At 39.1% G+C, this 24,102-nt stretch overlaps 2 protein-coding genes across 3 annotated transcripts in view; both read left to right on the top strand.

The window, feature by feature from the left end:
- The window catches only part of RAB27A (RAB27A, member RAS oncogene family), a 69,950-nt gene extending 66,191 nt beyond the window's left edge, over positions 1-3,759 (top strand). For both annotated transcript variants that reach the window (XM_037053935.1, XM_037053934.1), the window contains one exon: positions 1,507-3,759. In XM_037053935.1, the coding sequence (XP_036909830.1) occupies positions 1,507-1,705 (199 nt within the window). In that variant the 3' untranslated portion in view covers positions 1,706-3,759. The remainder of the gene's footprint in view (positions 1-1,506) is intronic.
- A 5,757-nt stretch (positions 3,760-9,516) lies between these two features.
- Positions 9,517-23,544, top strand: RSL24D1 (ribosomal L24 domain containing 1). Its single transcript, XM_037053933.1, has 6 exons — positions 9,517-9,662; positions 13,781-13,894; positions 14,365-14,437; positions 18,989-19,052; positions 19,765-19,850; positions 21,119-23,544. Exons 1-6 carry the CDS (start codon positions 9,582-9,584, stop codon positions 21,238-21,240), a joined length of 540 nt encoding a protein of 179 aa, XP_036909828.1. The 5' UTR covers positions 9,517-9,581; the 3' UTR covers positions 21,241-23,544.
- Positions 23,545-24,102: the final 558 nt, after the last annotated feature.

Here is a 24,102-nt window from a genome sequence, read left to right as displayed (position 1 = left end):
GGCATCTTGAGGAATCGCAATGGAGAAGTAACCCTCCATCCCAACACATGGATACCCTAACCTGCTTCTTAGTGACGGAAGAAGCAGAACAGCCCTGAAAACATCTGTAAAAGCACAAAGATGGCTTTAGAAATCTGTAAAAAGCTCTCATGCGGAAGCTGCTTCTAGCCAGAAAATAACACAAGAGTAACTTGTGTTATTGTGAAATTGTAACTTGAGTCATTGATGTAGTGTTTACACGCTAGGACAACACAGGGGAACAAAGACATTCTTTAGGAAAAGTATTAGTGGGGGATTTTTAAATCCCTATAAATGTAAGAAATGCTTCACTGAATTCAATTGCAGAGCTCCTTGAAGTGTTAAAAAATGTTTCTTTTGGAGTTTTTACATCTGAGAGCATTTTGGTCAGATTCCTTAAGTGGTAGAAAGGAAATCAACAGTTTGAGGAAATACAACTTTATTACCATGTTCATGGTTTTATTTTTAAAAGGTGGAAGAATCTGGCAGTTGATTAATCCTGTTGTAAAGACTAATTCAGTGCATTAATTAATCCTGTTGTAAAAACTAGTTCAAATGTATAAAGCGTGGCCACCATGAGATTATGTGAAAAGCAGCCTTACGGTTTTGAAATAAAGCTTTGTGAGTTACTTAAAAAATTGCACGCATACCACAGGTCTTTGGATAACAAAACAGACTTAAGAACTCTGAGCAGCAGAATCCAGAATGTCTTCCAGTGGATGGCCAGGGAATACCACCACCTGGAGATGACAAGCAGAGAAGCATTTGGCAAACACAGCCAGTGACCTCAGATTTCTCTCTGATGCCAGCATTTTTAGTTTTTTTTTTCATCTCCCCATGTGTAGCAAGTAAAAGAGATCGACCTGTTTTGGAATTCCCCATGTGATGTATGTACGTTTGGAAGCTGTCGAGCCTGTGGCTGAGTTGGTCACATGAGAGTCAAATAGCTGTGGATTCCACGACTAGCTCTGTTCCTTTCTGGCATTATGACATTTGGGCGAGCTACTTTGTCTTCTTGGGCCACAGTTTAATCATCCGCAAAATGGGAATAAAATCTTTCAGAAATTTTACACCTCTATTAGGAATTCAGTGTCAATGATTTTATTGTCTTTTTAATTTTTTTAATTAATTTATTTTTTAAAGATTTTATTTATTTATCTTTAGAAGGGAAGGGAAAGAGGGAGAGAAATATCAATGTGTGGTTGCCTCTCCATGAGTCCCCTGCTGGGGACTGGCCTGCAACCCAGGCATGTGCCCTGACTGGGAATCGAACCACGATCATGTGGTTCGCAGGCCCGCGCTCAATCCACTGAGCTACACCAGCCAGGGCTTCTTTTTAATTTTTTTAATGTGACGTGCTCTAGTAACATGCTTTTGTTGCCTTGTGGGCTTGTATTTGTACTCTGTTTTATAAGCAGAACTATCCAGGGCAAAGCTCACTGTTCTTTCCTTCTACTAGTCGTCATATGAGTTGTCTCTGCCTTCCAGCATCCCCTACTTTGAAACTAGCGCTGCCACGGGGACAAACATAAGCCAAGCAATCGAGACGCTGCTGGACCTGATCATGAAGCGGATGGAACGCTGTGTGGACAAGTCCTGGATCCCGGAAGGAGTGGTGCGGTCTAACGGCCACGCGTCCACGGAGCAGCTGAACGAAGGAAAGCAGAAGGGGGCCTGCGGCTGTTGAGGGGTCCAGTGAGCTACGCAGTGACTGAGGTGGCAGGTGCCTGCAGTCTTCTCTCTGGGCACTGCCCAGAGAGAGATGAATGGGCATTGTGTACAAACTCCTTCTCACCATTCCAATTAGACCAGTCAGTAAAGCATCCGGTTTTAAAATCAGTTTACCACAGCTTTGTAAATATTTCTTGAAGATATAGCCTGAGAGTTAGGAGAAATATTGCACCTAGCCAAAAGTGCCTTATAGAGCCTTAGCCTGTGGCAGTAGATCGTCAAGGATTCAGGATTTTGTTGCCACTGTGGAGTGTGTTTATTGTGAAGAATGAAGTTATTGTCACCTGCCTTAACATCGATCGGCCGGGTGTCTCACATTCAAGATCTTAGATGCAAATATAAAACAAACTAATCCAAATGAAATTATCTTACTTGTACTGTAAGTAACCTTCCAAAATGCCACCTCAACTGCTGGAATATTAAACAAAAATATACACAAACATCGGTTCAGTGTCCTCGAATATTAATTTATGTAAGCATTCTCTTTAAAATGAGCACTGGACAAATTATGGCCATATCTATAGACCTCAGTCAAACTGGATTGACCATTATAGACTCTCTGTGGTTCTTGTCGGTGGGAAAGGGATTGGGCAGGGGTGGCTTAATGTAACATAAGCAACTGAAAGGCGGGCCTCCGGCTCCCTGCTGTGTTCCCCTTGCTCCGGGGCTCAGGGAACTCGATTTTCAAGGCTTTAGTTCACTGTGATCTGCGCATTCACACTTGACCTGCATGCTGGCCACATCTGAACACAGCTGGTGCTCATGCTGAAGTTACCTGTAGTAAGTGAATCTATAGCTTCTTTTTCTTCACATTTACACCGTTGGCCTGGCGTCCACAGACCTCGCCTTCAATTAGCAAGTGAACGGCTGATCTTCTGCACTCACCGTCGAGCTGTGTTATCTGCAACTTGTTTCATTTTCACATTGGTGGAATTGATGGAATTAGTTTTCAATTATGTCAATGTTTATTTGCCATTTAGTGGTAGATGTTTTATTGAAGCAGTTACATTTATACTCTAGCGCAATATAGGAAAAACTAAATGTTCTATAGGCTGTATTTTTCATGGAGATCACGGGCACCTGTACTTGCTGGGTCTCGCCAAGCTCATGTATTCTCCTACGTGGCCAACATGTCTTCATACCAAATTAAAGGTGGTTTTAGAATATGCTTCATGGCAGTTTATAAAGGTCAATGGCGAAATTCTTATTTATTAAAGTTGTTTAAGTAGGTTAAAATATCCAAAATACTTAATAGCTATTTAGAAAGAGATACATTATCATATAAATAAAGAATAAAAGTAAATGTATTTTGTGGAGGCAAACGTTTGGCAGAAGTACAGTCAGAAAAACACAACCATGATGGAAAGCAATCCGCTCTTACACGATTATTTTCAAACAATCTTTTACTGAGTATCTGGTCCAGTTTTTTGCCACTGCCCTCCCTCAGTTCCCTTAAAAACTTAGCTGTGGTTGCTAAGATGTTATGTATTTCTGTCCTTAAAATGAGAACTTCTTTTAAATCCTAAAGAAGCCGTCATGTCCTTGAGTTGTGTGTTCCAGTGACAAAGCACTCAGACACGTCCGGGGCGGAGTCATAATGACAAGCAGTGCCTTCCAAAGCTGCCATAGACGTCAGTGGAGTTAGTCACATTTTCATATCAGGGGACATTTACTGTGCTCTGTTTGTGCAGTTAAAAAGAAGTCAATTTTCTGTGTTTCTGTTTTTCAACAACCAAAGGAGCAGCTCGCTACAAATTCCATTTGCCTTAAATATAATGTACAGTTATGTGTGTATACATGACACAGTGCAAATACACGAACCATCTTTATTATTGAAATAACTAACCTGTATTCTCTTTGGAAAACCTTTGTTTAAATTTGTTATTGAAGTGCCATATTTTTGTGAGTCAATGTATTTTTCTATTTATAAGCCTGTGTAACAGTGAAGTATATCTTCTGTGAACAGTGTGCCAACTGAGCTTATAATAAAATAATGATCTAGTCTCTCCAGTTTGTATGTGAACATAACTTCCTTTCCCATCACACTCTTTCAAACCGGAGGTCATAATGCTGAAGAAAACCAACTTCAGGGACACAAATCCATTAGGTGCTGGATGAGGGGCCGGCCAAGACAACATATTGTGGCAAAGCAATCCGAAAACGTTATTATCAAACATTTGTGGAGCACCTGTGCCCCCATCACTCACTCCCCTGCGTGTGCACTGGCTTGGGGGCTGTGAAGTGTGCCGCTGCTTCAGGAGTATTCGCTGTGCTTTCTGTTTGGAAAGCTGGTCTTCCATCTATTTGCATGGCTCTCTCCCCCATCTTTTAAAGCTATTCAGATGTCACCTTGCCCAAAAGGACTTTACCTGTCAGTTTATATACAATACTGATTCCTCCCCTTCATGGCCCCAACCATATTGTTACTTCTTGACCCGTTGTCCAGCTTTGCTTTTGTATAGGTCTCTCATCATCACTTAATACATTCATATGTTCATCTCCTACCAAGATTTAAGCTCCAAAATTGTTTTGTGCTACCCAGAAATATGCCCGGTACACATTACTCAAATGGTTACTGGTTGGTCGAATATAGTACATAAGAGGCAGCAAGGTTGAGTAAAATAGTGTTCAAAATAGGGGTCACTATTAAGGTTCAAAGACAGAGGGGTGGAATTTGAAAATTAACAGCTTCAACATGGTTAGAAAGGCTCACATATTATAAATCCATATTGGCTTATTAGGAGACATTAGGAAATCAGAAGTACATTCTGATCTTTTGAAGTTGATGTTAAGATAGTTAAAAATTATTTAACAAATATTCTGTAAGGAATGTTTTGTTTGGCACTGATTGTATAAATGGAAAATCTCCATTTTGGGCAATCTGACTATATGATAGTGACTATATAACGGAAAAATTCTCCCACTATGAAACTCTTAGGTAATGTTGGATTAAAATACAATGAACATATATTTACATGTGCTGTCAACTGCTCAAGAACCTAAGGGAAGTACCCCAAGACTACCCTTCTCCCCCACGACTCAGATGGCAACCACACGGCAGTGACAGAGGGAACTTACAAGCTGACACTGAGTGTGGTTTGGTTCCGACAGTATTAGTTCCAAGGTGCTTTGTGTTAGCGGCTACATGCCATTAGGAGAGAAAGGCTTGGATCTGTTAGAGGTAGTGTGCTGGGATGGAGAGCTGCCCCCTACCCGCAAACATGCAAAGCCTGGGTCCAGTATGTCTTAGTCTCCCCTGAGAATTTATAACCCTAAGTCTGTTTTTACACAGGTTTGAGGTTTGAGTTTACACTACCTTTTTTCCTTTTCTTTTCTGGGAATGTCTAAGCTAAGAAATTGATTAAAGGCTTAAGCACGAAGCGATTTGTGGTCGAGGATACATCTGGATTACTTGTCAGAGGCAAAGCAAAATCTTTTTAGAGTGAACATCTCCACGCAGGCCTTACAGAATTCTTATAGAAAACACCCTACCAAGTATGGACTCATGATTTAAAATGACAACTCATTCCTTCCTCAACCATGAGCAAGGCCCGTAAACCCAAAACAGCAGTGCTTAGCCATGAAGAACTTCAAGTAATATACTTACCAAATGGGTACCTTAAAATAAAAGTGTTTAAAATAATTACAAACATAGAAGGAACTAGACATCTGGAAAGACAAGAAGACATTATTAAAGATACAAGACTGGTTTGAATTAAAACAAATTATTTCACCTATGAAAAACACAACCATTGATATTGAAAACTAAATGGTCAGAAGTTAAATGGCAAGTTTGACAGGGCAGGGGAGAGAACTGGTGAACCAGAAGCTAGGTCAGAGGAAGTTACACAGAATTAGCAAAGAGAGATAGAGAGTTAGTATGAAAGAGATAAGACATCTAGAGGAAAGATAAAAGCTCCAATTTACACCTAACAGGCACTCTAGGAGGAGAAATTAGAGAAAATAAAGGAAGAGGCAATATTTGAAAAGAAAATAGCTGAGAATTTTTCAGTAATGATGAGTCATAGACCTTCAGTTTTAGGAATTGTCATTCTCATGCAGGATACATAAATAGTATTTCCAAGATTTCAATTCAATTTCTTGGATGTGAAACACATGGTTTTGTCCCCTTTCTCTTGTATTCTATTATGATTAAAAGGAAAAAATGCTAAGACCTGCTACTCATCTATCCAATCTGAAGCACTGAGTAGGCTCATAGGCAGAAGGCAAACTAGTCTCAGATGAAGCCTTAAGTTAGGGGATTAAAAATGTGGCTAAGGGCTGACAGTGAAGGCCAGAGGGAGAAGCTGGGTGATCACGTGGGTGAGAAGGGCAGGACTCTGCCTGTTCAAACGGCAGGATGAAACAGAGAGCTGGGAAGGCTCTGTGTACAAGAGTTTAGGACGGCTGGCAAGAAGATTAAACAGGGGTGAAATAATGTTCAGTTTCCTGGTTGACAAGGAGGTGTTGGGCAAATGTTTGCTACTAAAATTTCTGGTGTTTGCCTTGGTTTTTAGCATTGTTCTGGAATTACTAGTCAAATAATTAGACAAGAAAAATAACTGGATGTCCTGGTGGGTATAGCTCAGTGGATTGAGTGTGGGCCTGTGAACCAAAGGATTGCGGTTCGATTCCCAGTCAGGGCACATGCCTAGGTTGCAGGCCAGTTCCCAGCAGGGGATGCATGAGAGGCAACCATACATTGATATTTCTCTCCCTCTCTCCTTCCCTTCCCCTCTGAAGATAAATAAATAAAATCTTTAAAAAAAGAAAAATAACTGTAAATACTAGATAAAAGGAAAAATTATATGTAGTTGCAGATTATAACTAGACAAACTGATGCTAGAGTTTAAATGAAAACAATAAACTGTGAAGAATGTCCAGAAACAATGAATAAGATATGAAAGAAGGGAGAGGAGAATTTCAGGGAAATCCAGTTATTAAAAAAAATTACTTTTCACAAAAAAGGTGGAACTGGAGAGCATTATGCTAAATGAAATAAGCCAGGTGGCAAAAGAGAAATACCATATGATCTCACCTATAAGAGGAACCTAATGAACAAAACAGATGAGCAAAATAGAGCCAGAGGCATGGAAACAAGGAACGAACTGACAGCGACCAGAGAAGGGTCTAGTCAAGGAGCAGATACAAGTGACCCATGGACATGAGCATGGACAACAGGGTGGGGACTGACTGTGGGGGCGAGTGAGGGGGAGCAGGAGAGAGCAATGGGGGTGGGGTAGGGAATTGGGACAACTGTAATAGAAAACAAAAAAATTAATAAAAAATTAAAATTAAAATAATTTAAACACTTTGTAACAGGCCCACAAATAGATAAATACACCAAACAGCAGAGTCCAAAGGTAGACCCACAGAGAAGTGAGTACGTGGTATTCTCTGGAGGCGTCCCAAACTGCAATCCTGTGTCATTATTTACACTTAAGTAAATTCCAGAGTAGTTGCAAGTTAAAATGTGAAAGACAATACTATAAAAATAATGGAGAAAATTAGGAAAAACAATTTTGAAGAGGAAAATTCAGTTCCAACCAAACATTAAATCTAAAACCATAAAAGATTTGATAAATCTGGATACACCCAAAACATCACATGGAAAAATACTGTAAGCAAAGTCTAAAATATTGGTAAATTAGGAAATAATTTCTGTCAGCAGAGCAATAATCTTAATATGTAAAGTACTATTAAAAGCCAACAGCCCTGGTTGGTGTAGCTCAGTGGATTGAGAGCCCACCTGTGGGTTGAAAGGTTGCTAGTTTGATTCCCAGTCAGGGCACATGCCTGGGTTGTGGGCCAGGTCTCCACTTGGGGATCTGTGTGAGAGGCAACTGATAGATATTTTAAAAGAAAAGAAAACAAACAAACAAACCCCCCCCCAGAACCCCCAAAATCAACAACACAGTGGAAAACTGAAGGATATAAATAGGCAATTAAGAGAAAAAATAGATTTCAAACATTTGGAAAGATTCCTATCGTCATTCATAATTAACTGCAAGTTAAAATAATAATAGGAAAAAAATTTAACCTTAGATTGGCAAAATCACCTTTGATAAAGAGGTGATGAACAGACAACTTATTGGTAAAAACCTTCAGGAGGTGTTTAGTATTATTTACCAGATTTTAAAACTGCACATATCCTCTGACCCAACAGTTCTATATAAACCTTTATTTTGAAAAAAAGCAAATATATCAGTATAGATGGTTATTATGTCAAAAGATAGGAAATATGTTTACCTGTAGACAACCAATTAAAATACCTTCATACAATTGCATATATATAACTATGAAAAAGAATGTTATGTGTTCATTGATTATTAATAACATTCGTGTTGAATGCTTAATTACAGGCCAGGAACTATTCTAGGCACTGAGGATATAGCTGTAAACAAAACCATTAGAATTTCTGCCCTTATGGAGCTCCAATTGCAATGAGGAGAGACAGATAACAGCAGAAAAGCATGACTATGATGCTTATTAGTGTTATAAAGAATAGAACAGGTGTTGGGATTATATCCTAAGAGCCCTGAAATACCAATCCAAAAGAACCTATGCACTTCAATGTTCATAGCAGCACAATTTACAATAGCCAAGTGCTGGAAGCAACTTAAGTGCCCACCAGTAATGAGTGGATCAAAAATCTATGGTATATTTACACAATGGAATACTAGGCAGCAGAGAGAAAGAAGGAGCTCCTACCCTTTGCAACATCAATGGAACTGGAGAACATTGTGCTAAGTGAAATAAGCCACGCAGTGAGGGACAAATACCAGATGATCTCACCTTTAACTGGAACATAATCGACAAAAGAAAAAAGCAAACAAAATATAACCAGAGACATTGAAATTAAGAACAATCTAACAGTAATCAGAGGGGACAATGGGGGAAAGGGGTTTCAGGAACTATTATAAAGGACACATGGACAAAACCAAGGGGGAGGGAGGAAGCAAGGGAGGGAGGTGGGTTTGGCTGGGGTGGGGGGAAAATACAGAAAACTGTAATTGAACAATAATAAAATAACAAAAAAAAGAATAGAGTGGAGACACGCACATACAGTATATATGTTTGGCTATGCACAGAAAATCTCTGGCAGTTAATAAAAGGAACTGATTGCCGGAGGTCGGGACTCAAGTGAAAACATTTGGGTTTCGTTTATCTGCCACAAAAGTGTATTGTTTAGAAGGGGGCTGGAGCGAAGGTAAAGAACACCAGCACATGTCTTTTAAAAATTGCTGGTAAAACCTATCTAGCCTACCTAGCTAGACTCAGAGACTCAACTGCTTCCTTGCAGTGAGTGCCCGAGTAACACAGGTTTTCGCTGCGAAAGCCACGCAGATGGGCTTGGGATTGGAACCAGAGGCTAGGGAAAGGGGTGGAGAAATGAGCTCCTATAAGACAATGCAATGTGTGGAAAGCTCTCCAAGGGGCAAAGCGCAAACCAAAGAATAATGGTTTAATTATTCTTTAATTAAAGAATTAATTAAAGGAGTGACGTAACAGGGTATGGCAGAGAGGGAAACTACGCGCTGTGACAGTGAGTTCAGTAAGCAGCGAGGAGCCACCTTTCCCTTTCTTACTGGGCTGCCGGGCCGGCCGGCCGCGCCGCGCCGCTCTGCGCCTGGGCCCAAACACAGTGTTTTTGCCGGAGTGGCCACGCGGGGGCGCTGTCAGGGTCGGATCGCGTTCCAGGGGCCCGCAGAAGCCAGGATACTCACCTCTTCCAAGTCGGGAACTCAGAAGATAATCACTTCCGGTGAGGGCGTGGCGTCACTTCCTTTCGAGCCCGGCGACTAGGTGGTGGCCCACCACGCGCATTCAACATGCGTATCGAGAAGTGTTATTTCTGTTCCGGGCCCATATACCCCGGCCACGGCATGATGTTCGTCCGCAACGATTGCAAGGTGAGGCGGCCGAGGCCAGCGCGCACACCACTGCGCACCCGCGGGGCCGAGGCCTAGGCCGCTCGGCGTTCCTCTGCGCCTGCGGCGTTGGGCCAGGGTACCCGCGTTCACCCCGAGAGAGGGAGGCTCTGCGAGGAGTTCCGGATTTGATCTCCCACTTGGGGAGTTTCTTCTGGAGGGCGTCCGGAACGGAGCTGGTCATCAGGCTTCCCTGGGGCGAGGTTTGGCTGCGACAAGGTTCGAGAGCTGGCCCAGCCAGCCCCCACGGGCCATCGGGGTCAGCTAGGGCAGTGTGGCCGCTTTTACGCGGGCCAAGTTTTTCAGATCAGAAAACTTTGTTGCACGTAAGCGAAGTCAGGTGTCGTTGCTAAGATCCGTAGCATAGAGATCAATGACTTGGGACTGTCCATTGTGTGTAGAGGTTGTTAAGAAATGTTGCCTGTGGCTTGATAGTGGACTTGTGTTACGTAGTTATTGGAAGTAAATTGGGGAGGGTCATATATGGAAAGGCTCTGCAAGGAGATAACATTGATCCTGGATTTTGAATTTTGTATGAGAAAGTGAGGAGAGGGCATTCTAAGTGGAAGGAGAGTGAACAGTTTGAGCAAAGGCACAGAACGAAGCAGTTACATCTCTGTATTATGGGTGGTGATAGAGGCTTGAGGTAGGGCAATAAATACAGACGTAAGAGTATATGCAAAAAGATTAGTCTGTAAAACAAGATGTACATATACAGATATACCATAAGGCCTGGTTGTGGAAGATTTTGTGAATGGTACATGAATTTCCCTGGTCATAACAGAATGAATCTCATTTCCTCTGTTTTCTTGAACACATTGTTTCTTGGAAATTGACCTCTCTTACATTTGCTTCTGAATCACTGGGAACTTGTAAAAACAAAACAAAACAAAACAAAACAAAACAGATTTCTGGTTTCCACCAGATCCATTGAATTGGAAAATCACCCCTGGGTGGCGATTTTGACATGGTAAAGAATTATAAAGAATTATAGTTCCTACTTTATTTCCTTATATCTCTGTTGTAGATGGAAGATACTGAGCTCATTAAATTAGGAGGAAGGGGCCTTGCTGAAGAGTGAGGGACCAAAGCTTTGAAGTTTAGGAACTTCAAAGAACATGTAGAAGATTTTGAAAACCTGCTTTCAGGAACACGATAAAACAATTTATAAAACGAATCATTGCCAGGTTGGCGTCACATTCACAGTGGTCAGTATGGCTTTGTAGATGATCTGGTCATCATGATTTTATATTTGATGCTTGTCAGCTGGGTGTTGAGATAAGAACGACAGATTGTGGGAGATACCTAGAGTTGGGTGTTGATCTGACAAACATACTGGAGGTTCAAGTTGATGAGGAAGTCTTATGGTGCTAGCAAGAACGGGGAAGATGAAGTGGAACCAGAAAAAAAATTGGGGGAGTAAGAAGTGGAGGCCCCGAAGCACTAATGAAGAAAGAAAAAACAGGCACATGTCAAAAATATTGTAGGTCTGGTTTGGGACCACCACAATGAAGTGACTCGTAACCTTTTTGCTGGTAGAGGGTCTTCCTTCAATTCGTGAAACATGCACACCTGCGAAGTGCAGTAACATGAAGTGTGCCTTTGTCTCCATGAATCCCAGTCTCTATCTCCTTCACCTCCTGGTCTGAATTTTGCACTTGATAGGGTAATCCTGTTTGTACCTAACAGTGAGCCCCCTGAGAGAGAGTTCCAGATTACCTCAGATCATTTTGCTCTCCGAATTAATGCCACTGTCATCTGCTAGAAATGTAAGCGTCATGTTTGCGTTCTTCACCTTATCTAGTTCTATTAAGGACTATCCATTCTGCCTTTGCAAAGGATAGTGGTGTCTTTGCTTTCTGTTTCCCTCCCTGGTATCAGATTAGGCACTTGTCACTTTTCTAGCCTCCTAACCAGTGTTTTTGCCTTTATGCTCTTTATGCTTTTTTAAATGTCATAGAGACTTGCCCTCTTTCACTTCTTAGCTTCTTAAAGGTAGAATTAGTGTTGTGTTTCATATTTCTACATAGTTTGCAAACAGGAAAAGTACATACAACCTTAACGAGTGCTTAATAAATGTTTGTTGAATTTGTGGAATTAGAATGGGTTGGAGGACTTTGAATGAGGTGTGATTAGGTAAATCATTTGCACGTTGAAGACTGAGGATGATGCTACGGGACTAGGTTAAAAGGGAAACTTGAGCCTGTGAAGCTTGGTCTTACCCATAATCCATCTACCATCTTCCCCATTGTAGATTTAACCACTGTATTGTGTTTCCATATTACTTTATACATGGTTTTATATATATAGTTTTATTCCATTCTTTATATTCTAGTCTGATCGAGACCTCTCTTATTTGCAAAGTGAGACTTTACCACCCTTAGGTTGCTAGCCTAAGTTCTGAGGATAGGGATTTATGTTTTAGTTATTGTATCCCTAGCACTAGTGTAGCATCAGGCACGTAATAGATGCACTTTTTTTTTTACTAATTGAATCCCCTTCCCATCTCCAGTGACTCCAGGCATTTCAGATGTTTCATTGTGATTTACAGATAAAGTGTTAGGTATGGACCTCAAGTAGACTTCCCTGTGTAACTTTAAGCTGTTGGTTCTTTTTGAATGTGAGGAGACCCAGGAAACGTTCAAATCTGTCATTAGCTGTATTTCAGAAATGGGGGTTTGTCTAGGAGTTAGGTAGCAGGTATTAAACATGGGAGGCTTTTACTTAAAAAGATTACTAGTACTTTGGGCTGAAAAATACTCAAAGAAATTTTACTGATAATAATTTCATAGTTACTCCAGGAAACTGTAGTGGTCTTTGTATTTTCCAGTTACTTTGAAATTAGTTAAAAAATGTAGATATACTTTCCTTCAAGTCTTTTAGAAAATGGCCCCCAGGCAGTATGGGCCTGGATCAGATTAACCTAGCATTGACCATTTCTGAGTATGTCCTAGTGTGTATAAGGTCCTGCTCGAAAATCTCCATAGAACAAGGTGTATGTAAAATGAAAAGTGTTTTGGCTTGTGATATATACATAGGCTTACTTAGCTTGAAATGTTTATACCTCGTTTTGACCCATTTTTAAAAATGGGTCACATCTTCTAGGTGTGATAATTCAACTCAAAAAATTATCTTTTCTTCTCAGATTTTCTTTCTTTCTTTATTTTTATTTTTATTTTTTTAAAAATTTTATTTATCTTTAGAGGGGAAGGGAAGGAGAGAGGGAGAGAAATATCAATGTAGGGTTGCCTCTTGTGCACCCCCTGCCAAGAACTGCATCCCCTGCAGGGAACCGGCCTGCAACCCAGGCATGTGCCCTGACTGGGAATTGAACCATGATCCTCTGGTTCGCAGGCCCGCGCTCAATCCACTGAGCTACACCAGCCAGGTCTCAGATTTTCTTTAGTAACACAAATTATAATGTGTTCTAAGACATTACAGAGTAACAAAATAATGCATTTTAGACATAACAATGAGTCCCAATAAGCCATTTCAGGAGCACATTGAAGTATCATTGAGGCATCATTAAATTGAAAGATCCCATCATTTGGGATGAAGGTGGAGAATTAAAGTAGTGACGAATCTTCCTAGTAGGTGTATGACTACTTTAGAAAACAAAGCTATAGCCAGTTTTAGTTGCCTTTTTGAAAGTATGTTGTGCAATGATGGAAAAGAACCAAAGGCAATTTCAGAATGGTAGTTTGAAGCTTTTAACCCCAACGAGGTACATAGAAAGTGGATATTGAGAATTATTCTGATATGGGAAGTGATTTAAATAAATGACTTTCCTTAAAATTACTCTCCATTCCAGGTTATTATAAGGTTTTACTGTTATTCTATAAAAATGGTAGTTTTAAGCCATATTTTCAGGGCTTTCAGCTTTTAGTTCTGACAATGCTTGGGAGTTAAAATATAGTTCAGCTTCATTTTAATCTGATGTGTCCAGACACGTCTAGATGGTCCTGTAAGTAGAAGTAGTTGTGAGTGAGAAACATTGTCATTTTTTAGACTTCATGGTGTATTTTGTCTGGTTAAGGTTGACATCCTATGATAGAAAAATTTTTAATACTGACTTCTCACAATTTTAACTTTTCTTGTAGGTGTTCAGGTTCTGTAAATCCAAGTGCCATAAAAACTTTAAAAAGAAGCGCAATCCTCGCAAGGTCAGGTGGACTAAAGCCTTCCGTAAAGCAGCTGGTAAAGAGCTTACAGTGGTGAGTATAGTTTTTTTTTTTAAGATTTTTTAAAAGACTTTTTTATTTCTTTATTTTTAGAGAGGGGAAGGGGAGGGAAAAAAAGAGGGATAGAAGTATCAATGTGTGGTTACCCCTCAACGTGCGCTCTTCTGAGCACCTGGCCTATAACCCAGGCATGTGCCCTAGACTGGGAATTGAACCTGCGACCCTCTGATTTGCAGGCCCTTGCTCAATCCATTGAGCCACGCCAGCCAGAACAGTGAATATAGTTTTTACAGTTTAAAAATTTCCGGTTTTTCTTTGGGGGTGGTGGTGGTTATGTGATTTAATTAACTATAACATGATTGATGATGGGTGACTTAGTTGTATTTGGTTATGGTAATAATTCTCACATGATCCTAAAAACCAGGAGAATTTATTAGGAGAATAAATTTTAAGAAATGTGTCCTTCATACCTCTGTAAAAACTGTGTTTTCACCCCCTTACAGGATAATTCATTTGAATTTGAAAAACGTAGAAATGAACCTGTCAAATACCAGCGAGAGCTGTGGAATAAAACAGGTAAGTCGAAAGGGAATGCCAGGCACTTTCGGGGGAGAGGGGTTTGGGATAGTGCCGTAACTTTAACGTCCCTTCGTTGTTTAAATATTGTGTTCTGTTATCCTCGTTTTAATGGTTCTGTTGTATTTGTGTCTTCTGTGTAAACTACCCCAAATCCCTTCCAGAAGTGGCTGATGTGTCCACTATAAAAATAAAGTAATTATGAAATTTAATATTATTTGAAGTGCCCATACTATAAAACATCCAAAAATCTGAAAAAAAAAATAGAGATGGAGAATACTTTTTTGGGTGAGCGTGGCATAGTTAAAAAATACACAAAATCTAGAATACTTACAAGTTTAGATAGTTTGATTTAGGGATATAAGCAGTGTATTCTGTATACCTTATAAAATTTAGCACTTTGGTAAAATAAAGTATAGCACTTGGGATAATTACGAATTTTCTGCCAGACTTGATAAGTGCTTAACTTAGGTAAAAATGAAGGCATAGGTTACTGAAATTAGAAGCAATAACATCTGTTCTTGTCTTTGTTTTTTTTTTTTTTTGACGTAGGCAGAGACTGACAATAAGCCCACATGTAGTGAAATTTAGTGTCTTGCACCAGCATGTGGATTCCACTATGTCTCTGTATGGTGTGTGTTTGAGTTTGAGGGCCTCGGCCCTTCCTTTCATTCCCTTGTGGAGTCTTTAGCCATTTCAGTCCCAGGTCGAGGGTGATGGATGTAGTTTGTGAATTAGAAGTCCCTCATGCTCAGAATCCTACAGACTTTCTTGGTCTGTAGTAGATCACAGACAGGACATCCCTTTCAACGTTCTCCGTCACAGGCCTTCAGGAGAGGACCTGGGGAGCTGTGGGCCTTTGTGGTGGCATTTGGTACCCTCTAAATTTTCATCTTCCTGAAGTGTGGAGAAATCAAAGTCCAGTTTTAGAATTTACCTGTCCCACATAGCACTAAGTATTCTGCCCCTTAGTGTGTTCTTTTTTCTTCCTTTTAAAACATTTTAAAATTTTTTAATGAAAAGTGTTTTTTAAAAATTTTGTTTTGTAATTAGAGGGAGAGTTGTTCTGAAAAGCGGTTGGTTTTATTGGGTTTATTTGGTAAGGGAATAACATTTATTCAAGCTCAGGATTTCTAAAGAGATTAATAATTTCATAGGATTCTTTTTACTTATTGTTTGATTTGAAAAAGAGAAAGAGGGAGAGAGAGAAACATTGATTTGTTGTTTCACATACATACGCATTCGTCGGTTGCTTCTTGTGTGTGCCCTGACTGGGGACCGAACCTGTTACCTTGGCTTATCTGGATGATGCTCTGACCAACTGAGCTACCTAACCAGGGCCAGGATTCTTTTTTTATTGTGATATAATTGCCGTATTACATATATTTCATGTGTACAACATAATGATTTGTTATTTGTATGTATTGAGAAATGATCACAACAGTACGTTTGGTTAACATCAATCACCTCACATAGTTAAAATTTTTTCATAGGATTCTTAAATTGATTCCAAAAGGCACTCTTGTCAAGGACATTATTGGAAGATCTTAAAGCATTTCTGGACCCTAGAGAGTTTTATTTCATTTTGGCCTTTGTTCACTCTGTTGTTACTACTTCAAGATAGTAGCTCCAGATCACCCAGGCATGCCTTATTCAGTGGGTATTCAGTTTGATATTGGAACTGGGTGCATATCTTATTTTAGGCACGTGTGGGGATGCAGTCGCTGTGACCCTCCATGCTGGTTTCACATTGTTTACATTGATTGTGGGAAGTACAGCTGTGTTCTGTAGGACCGAGTGCACTTGAACAGTGAGCACCAACTGCCACACAGAGATGAAGGCGCGCACACAGTGCCTGCCCTCCCCGTGCATTTTACTGAGTACTCCTCCTTCACTGCTTCTGTTGGATGGTGATTGCCTCGCGTATGATCACAGTCTCATGCCCTTGCCCGGTGCGTTTGTATAGCTTCACGTTCTGTAGGCATTGGTGCTCTATTGAGGTTTTTTTTTTCTCGCTGCACACATTCTGTTGTGTTTTCATGTTGGGATCTTAAAGATAGATTTTCCAAAGATTTTCTGGGTAGACGGTATAAGTCTTTTGGAACAATAAAGCTGTTTCCTGCTGACTTACACAATTAATAGTTGTTAGTAGTGTTCCAGAAAAACATTTTATTCTTCTAAAAGATTTCTTGACTCTCCACATTCCCTATTTCAGTTATCATCTTGTCTGTAAACTAGTCTGTTAACAATAGTTTTACATTTATTGCTTACATTATTAAACTGTGTGAAGATGTGGACTCAGCAGCCTTTGTTAAGATGCTGATCTGTCTGCAGAAACAGCGGTAGCAGAACTTTGAAAACAGTAATAGTAGGAAGAATGATTTCCATTTGATTCATGTCTCTCTGTATTGCAGATCCATTTTTAGTATCTATTAGATGCTTCTTACACTTAAAATTTTAGGGTCTTCTGGAATATCCAGAAATGCAGTGTCTTATTCTTGGAAAGGATGTACCTGCCACTTGGGTGTTTATTTCCCTTCTGAGTAACTTGAAGGTGTGGAAGTGCTTCTGAGTACTAGAACTTGCCTTTGTCATTTTTGTTGAAAAGCAAACAAAGAGGAAAAAAATTACATATCAAGTATACAGGATTGGGCAAAAGTAGGTTTACAGTTGTAAGTATGTAAAACATTTTATTCTTGTATTATTATTTATTAATTATTGTATTATTTACCGTACAAACAACTGTAAACCTAGTTTTACTCCACCCTATATTATTAATTCTAATCCACAGCATGCACAGATGTAGAACTAACATTCATATAAACATCGTCTTAATTTAGGAACACCATGGGGTCTTTTGGGGGGAATCTTATTAAAATGCAGATTCTGATACAGTATGTCTCGGTGGGGCCAAAGATTCTGCATTTCTAACAAACCCCCAAGTGGTATTGGTGTTGCTGGTCCCCAGCCTGCATGTAAACAAACAAGTTATTATTTTGACATAATTTCAGACTGAATAGAGAAGTGGCAAGAGTAGAATACTCTTACATAGGTATCCTTACTCTTACTCTAGATGTTTTACATCTAGATTTCCTGAATGTTAACATTTTATTAATTTTACCCTTTCTCCTCTCTCTCTCTCTCTCTCCCTTTCCTTCCTTCTGTAATTTTCTTTCTGAACTGTTTAAGTTACATACATAATGATCCTTGCTCCCTAAAGGACTTAATATGTATTTCCTAAAAATTGAACATTCTCTCAATCACACAATGCAGTTATTCGAATCAAGAAATTAGCATTGATAGAGTTGTATCATTTAATCTTAGACGTGTTTAGATTTCTCTAATTGTCCCAATATCTTTTATTGCAAAAGTTGTTACAATAGTATGTGTCACACACCTCTTTAGTGTCTTTCAGTTTGGTACAGTTCTTGAGTTTTCATATTTCATGACATTTGACCATTTTGAAGAATATGGGCCAGGTGTTTGTTTTAAAATTTGGATGATGTACATTCAGTGAGAACACCATTGACATGATGTTGAGTTTGTCATTGTCCTGTCAGGAGGCACCTGCTGTTCGTTAGTCCTATTACCAGCAGAGCGATTAATCTTTGGTTAAGGGGGTATCTGCAGGTTTCCACACTGGAGAGTTAGGGTTTTGCCTCTTGCAACTAACAACTAACTATATTGTGGGGAGACCCTTTTAGACTGTGAATGTCCTGCTATTCTTCAGCTCCACAGACTGCACTTTCAGAAGCTAGATTGGGAGTACGCTGTGTGGCAGCGACCAGCCACAGGGTCTGCTGAGCACTTCACATGTGCCTAGTCTGAATCAAAATGTGCTCTACATATAAAACACGTGTGGTTTTTGAAGATTTAGTATCAAAAGAAGCATAAAATGTCTCCGTAACAATAGTTTTTATATTGATTACATATTGAAATGACAGTATTCTGGGTGTGTTGGTGAAACAAAATATATTATCAAATTAAATTTTGACCTGTTCCTTTTTACATTTTTAATGTGGCTGCTAGAAATTTAAAATTATATATGTGGTGTGTCTTATATTGGACAGTGCTGATGCAGATACTAGAGCATAGTTGGACTCAGCTCCTGTACACACTTCCCAAAATAGTTGACTTTTAGTGGTTGAGGATACGGGAGACTGGTTGACTGGTTGTTTTACCAGTATTCATTATGGGCAGACCGTATCCCAGGCACCTGAAGAAAAAGTCGTCTTTCTGACCAGGAAGGTGCTATTACTTAGGGAGATGACAAATTCAGAATGGGATTAGTTGCTGTTAGTCTGAGTTCTCTGTGGAATAAAATTTGCATAGCACTGGACTGCTTTAACATAGAGAAATGGGACTTGGGAGAGAGGAAGTTAAAGTGGTGGCAGCTGAGGGGACATACCCTCTTCAACTGCTTTAGTAGGATTTTTTTTAATGAGTTTTTTTCTTAATCAGTTTCGTAATTAGTTTCTAAATAAATAAATGAGTATTAGAGCTCTTGCTTGAATGTGAATAATTTGCTAACTCTTACGAATTTTTTTGTAGTTGATGCAATGAAGAGAGTTGAAGAGATCAAACAGAAACGGCAAGCTAAATTCATAATGAACAGGTATGGAAAAACGCATTGAGTAACTCTTGGAAAGATAATTACTAGTGCACAACTAGAGGCATTTGGTTTTATTTCACTCCTTATTTTCACATAATTTCAAAGTGACAGACATTGGCAAGCAGGGTATAAAGAACTCGTGTATTCTATTAGCATTTTGCCACATTTACTTTAATCCTTGTCACTGTGGTCATCTGTTACAGGAAAGAAGCATGTACCACAGCTTTGTAGCTTTAAAAGACTGTTAAAAGGGACCTAAATGTTTGAGAACAAGTCTCAGTGTTTTTTTGTTGTCGTCGCTGAATGTCTTAAGAGTTTGTGCTCTTGCAGTTACTGAATGATTTAAAAAACTGGGTAAGAGAGATTGCTCTCTATCTGAGCAGAAAAGATCTGGGCACTAAAGAGATGTACACTACGTGTGTATGAACGACAGTGGTCTCTGACACTTGATGTCTTGCTTCAGTCTCATTCCTTCATTCACTCAGCAAGTAAACATCGAACCCCCATCTTATTTCCAGTCAGTGCTAGGGATACATTGAACGAGTAAGTCTGTAGTGTCAGAATCCTGTTTAAGCTAATTAGGAACCAGAGAATGACTCAGTTCCCACTCTTCATCCATATGGCTTATTTAATTAATACATTTTGCTTTTAAAAATTATGAAGTAATGTGTAAAGTTGTAGTAATTGAAATTTTGGTGTTAATGTTTTACCCCAGGTTAAAGAAAAATAAAGAACTACAGAAAGCTCAGGACATCAGAGAGGTCAAGCAGAACATCCACCTCATCCGGGCTCCTTCTGCATGTAAGTGGTGCGCTGCACACTGGTCTCTGCTTTCAGCGAGAGGCGAAAAATCCAGATTTCTGTGCTCTGTGTAATTGGGTGTCAGCCAGCCCTTTAAGGTATTTTCTAAAGTAAATGTTATTATCTCAGGACATTTGTGATATAACTTGGTTAAAAAATATAATTTATTCAGTATATTTCTCAGTTCTAGTCAACTTTACATGTATGCTGTTTCTTTTCTGTCCTTCATAAAATCCTATTTTCTGTAAGGTATCTCTCCAAGTTAATCAAAATGAGCTGACAAATAATTTCGTGGGTAATTTTGGCTCATGCCTGTTTTTATTAAAGGATAGTGTTTTGTGTTAGTAGTTCCCAGACATTGGTCAGTGTGGGAACTGCTCGAGGAACCTGACACGAATACAGAGGCTGAGGCACTTTGAGTCCGGGCCTCTGGTCTTTAAGTAGTTCTCCAGGCAATTCTGATAACGTACGTTTGAGAACTACAGTTTTGTATCAGAGCCTTCTCTTTGTGCTTATGGAACTTACTGCTGGTCACTCATTTGGGCAGTTGTGTGCATAGTTTCTTTTGTGAGGTGTGAGAAAACCAGTCTTTCACTCATCTGGCACCAAGTACAGTCTGTTACACAATTTACTTATGCAGACTTCTTAAAGAGATAAATTTTGGTGAGATTTAGTTGAAGATTTTTCCTGAATGACTCCAAGCCTAAACCTTAATAAAGCTTAAATTCTGTAAGCACATGTTGAATGGATTTGTGTTAAAGTCCTACCTTGGTTGTTTTTGTACCAAATTGTATTAAAACAGAATAGAACCCTGGCGTGTTTGTTTCACATATAGATGATACAGACTGACACACAGAAAACAACAAGAGCGAATCATTGTTACCTAAGTTTTTAGGGAACCTCAGAGGTTGGTGATATAGTGTTTACAGCAGGGACCATGGATCCATGAGGTCCAGGGTTCAGATTTTATCACTTTGATTTACTGGACTTACCAGCCGAGTGACCTTTGGCAAGGTCATCTGTCTCTGTGCCTCAGCTATTCTTATCTTTACAATGCAACTTGTTATGAGAGTGAAATGAGCAGATGTAGGTAGAATGCTTACTTAATGTATGGCGTATTATAAGACCTGTATCAGTGTATTTACTATACCTAAATATCTTAGAAATGGCCAGTGTTATTTTAAAACCTCCAGTTTCCTTTATAAAGTGTTGATATGTTCTGAAAAGTCCCTTTGAATTGATGAAGTTTTTGATTTCTTTTGTTAAAGGCAAAGGGAAGCAGCTGGAAGACAAAATGGTGCAGAAACTGCAAGAGGATGTGGACATGGAAGGTGTTCCTGACGGCCTCAGCTCTTCAGCCCTGTCTGTGAACGCACTGGCAGACCTTTAGGGGCTTAGACGTACTAAGTTCCTCATTTGTCTTTTACCAAAGATGACTCAAATGAAAAGGTGGTTAAAATTACATCTCTTTTACATTGCTGTCTGTGAAACATCAGATAAAAAGGATGCTAGGTTGCTTCTCACTGGTAAACCTTCACTCTTAGGTTTACTTATGTAAACCACGAAAATTCTGTAAATGCAAAGTGCATTGTGGACATAAAATGATCATGTCATTTGGATAATGGCACCATTTGTGTAATAACTAATGACAGAAATTCATGGCTGATGATGTATAAAATAAAATTTTCTTTGCAGTAAAAATATTCCCTTTACTAACATGATAGAAGGAGGGATACATTTAGGGAACTAATGAGCTATATGATAATTAGCCCAAAGTACAAAGAGCTTTTGTTTTGATTTCAGTATTTCATGTCTTGGTTTATCAACATCTTAGAAGAACATAATGGCCTCGTATACTGAAGCCTAATTCTCTTGGATATTTTTACCTGTTAGGATACGCAGTTGTACATGTTGGGCTGAAAGCTGAATTGTTTCCGAAATGGCACTTTGCTCTCTAATTTCCACTTTGGAGAAAATTCTAACTTGAGATTCCTGGTAGGACAAATTGAAGTTTTCCAGCTCAACGATGATTTAGAAGCAGAGGAATCTAGAACCTTTTAAAAATTTTTGTGTGCTTTTCTTTTAGGAAGTTAACTGGTTTGGGGAAAATTGAATTTGGGTAGAATGTCTATATTATTTGTACATAAAATCATTTTTGTAGTGAGTGTCTACCTGTTTAAAGGTACTAAAGGTAAAGTATCGATTGCTTGGAAGAAAATAACTTCTCCCACACATGCTACTGAAAAATATATACTTAATGCTTCATGTTTCTGTATTTTTACATTATTTATGAGTAAGTGTGTTAAGAATATTAAGTAAGTCAGTCTTTATATTTTTTAAGACAGAATTTAGAATAAGTTTCAAATTCTTAGGGTTAAATAATTATATAGAATGACTGAATTTTTACTTCAGTATTACTAATAAAGCGGACTGATCGCTGATCAAGTGTTAAAAAACCTGATTTCCAGTGTGGGTTTGCCTTTGTGTTCTTACTTGTAAATGTAGCTCATTTGCAAACGATATTATTGATGTAACAATATATACCCACACACATACACATATATATGCATATATATATGCAATCAAAGACATTTGTAAAATTACTCAAAAAAGTTTTCTCTCCATACTGTATTCAGGTTTGTTTTAATATAAACATGTTCAAAATTGCATACTGTTAGGAAGCAAGTTTCCACCGTGCTAGTTATGGAGCAACTTGCTCTAGTGTCTTAAGACCATTTATTTGGGGAAACTGAGCTAAAACAAAGAGCTGACATTGCATCTCATGCTTAACATCCAGACAGTTACCTCAGCTGTCAGGATGGATTTCATAGTAATTTGAGAGCCCAGTCTCATAAAGCTTATGTATTCGAATGGGATAGTTTTATCCCCCGCAGCTGTCTAAGCTTGGATCTCTGAGATGAGTTGTCCCTTTAAATGTTCCCTGGGTGTTGAAATGGTACTATGTGATTAGGCTACTAACTTTACCTGGTTGAGACCTCTGCTGGGCAGTTAGCATAACACAGAAGCATGAAATTGTCCAGACATCCACTACACAGAACTTTTATATGGCACACCTTTGGAGATAGTGCAGGTTTGGTTTCAGACCACTGCAGTAAAGTGAGTTGTAATCTTTTTGCTGGTGAGGAATCTTGCCTTCGGTTGATAAGAAATGAAACAACAGTGAAGTACAGTAAAGCAAAGCACAATGAAATGAGATATGCCTGTAGTTTCTTAGTTGCTTAAGAGCAATGTAGAGTTAGAAATCACAGAAAAGAGTATTATACATACCTTAGAAAACCTTGTAAGAGTATACAGAAAACATTCTTATGTTAAAAAAAAACTTAAAAATAGGAAGCCTTAGCAAGATGTTTATCCTGTAGAAGGGAGTTTGAGAAGGACTGGCTATTTTACAGTATGTCATGAAGCAGACAGCATTATTCTTACTGTGCAGATGGAAAAGTTGTAGGTCTAGGCAATACCTCTTTTCACACATCCAACAGGTGGAGACCAGGATTTCTGTCCATACAAGTCAGTCTCCAGGCTTTGTCTGCGTGTGTGTAGAAGGGATTAGTCCAGAACCTCACAGATTCAGCCTTCACAAATCTGTGTGTTTGCTGTAAGAGATCACTATATAAGTTAGTTTTGTGACACATGACTGTGACTTGGTTTTATCTAATAAATGAAGATGATATGACCACCCTCAGGACTTTTTATGAAGGTCCAATCAGTACACGTAAAATAGTCATTTTAAGGCCACTGCCATAGTAAGCTGGTGTTCCAGTGTTAGCTGTTAGGGTTAGCTGTGTACCCCAGCCCGCTGAGCCCCTTCCCCAACCCGTCCTTTGGCTCACATTTTAAATGAAAATCTGGAAAAAGACATCAGCCTTGAATCACTCAGATTTACAGTATAAATTACAATATTGAATGAAGACTACCTTGTAAAAGTTAACAGGACAGCCCGCTGAAATAAAAGTGTTGAAAAGATAAAGGGAAAAATCAATATTAGAAAACAATGCAATTTCAAAGGACATAGGAATTTTCCCAAGTGTATATCCCTTTACCAATACATAGCAGCCTTGAAAGCTAACACATTTTACTGTGCATGTCTTTATGCTGATTATCAGCTGTGTGTTCGTTCATACAGTCATTTTTGTATCTGTCGATGGATTTCCTTTTATAGGAGAAACTACCTTTATCTCAATAATGTGTTCTTTGAGTGTAAGAAGCTTTACCTTCTGGTGCCCTGGGGTGA

This window comes from Sturnira hondurensis, unplaced genomic scaffold, assembly GCF_014824575.4.
Source record: "Sturnira hondurensis isolate 20B ecotype Veracruz unplaced genomic scaffold, ASM1482457v3 Scaffold0008196, whole genome shotgun sequence".
Classification (NCBI taxonomy): domain Eukaryota; kingdom Metazoa; phylum Chordata; class Mammalia; order Chiroptera; family Phyllostomidae; genus Sturnira; species Sturnira hondurensis.
Note: the sequence above shows the minus strand (reverse complement) of the source record. Positions and strands in the feature narration are given on the sequence as shown.

Bases quoted from the DNA above. Each gene is read 5' to 3' on its own strand.
- RSL24D1 (XM_037053933.1), top strand. From the start codon at position 9,582: ATGCGTATCGAGAAGTGTTATTTCTGTTCCGGGCCCATATACCCCGGC. The intron at 13,895-14,364 runs GTGAGTATAGTT...ACCCCCTTACAG, and splicing joins CTGGTAAAGAGCTTACAGTG to GATAATTCATTTGAATTTGA. The intron at 14,438-18,988 runs GTAAGTCGAAAG...ATTTTTTTGTAG, and splicing joins AGAGCTGTGGAATAAAACAG to TTGATGCAATGAAGAGAGTT.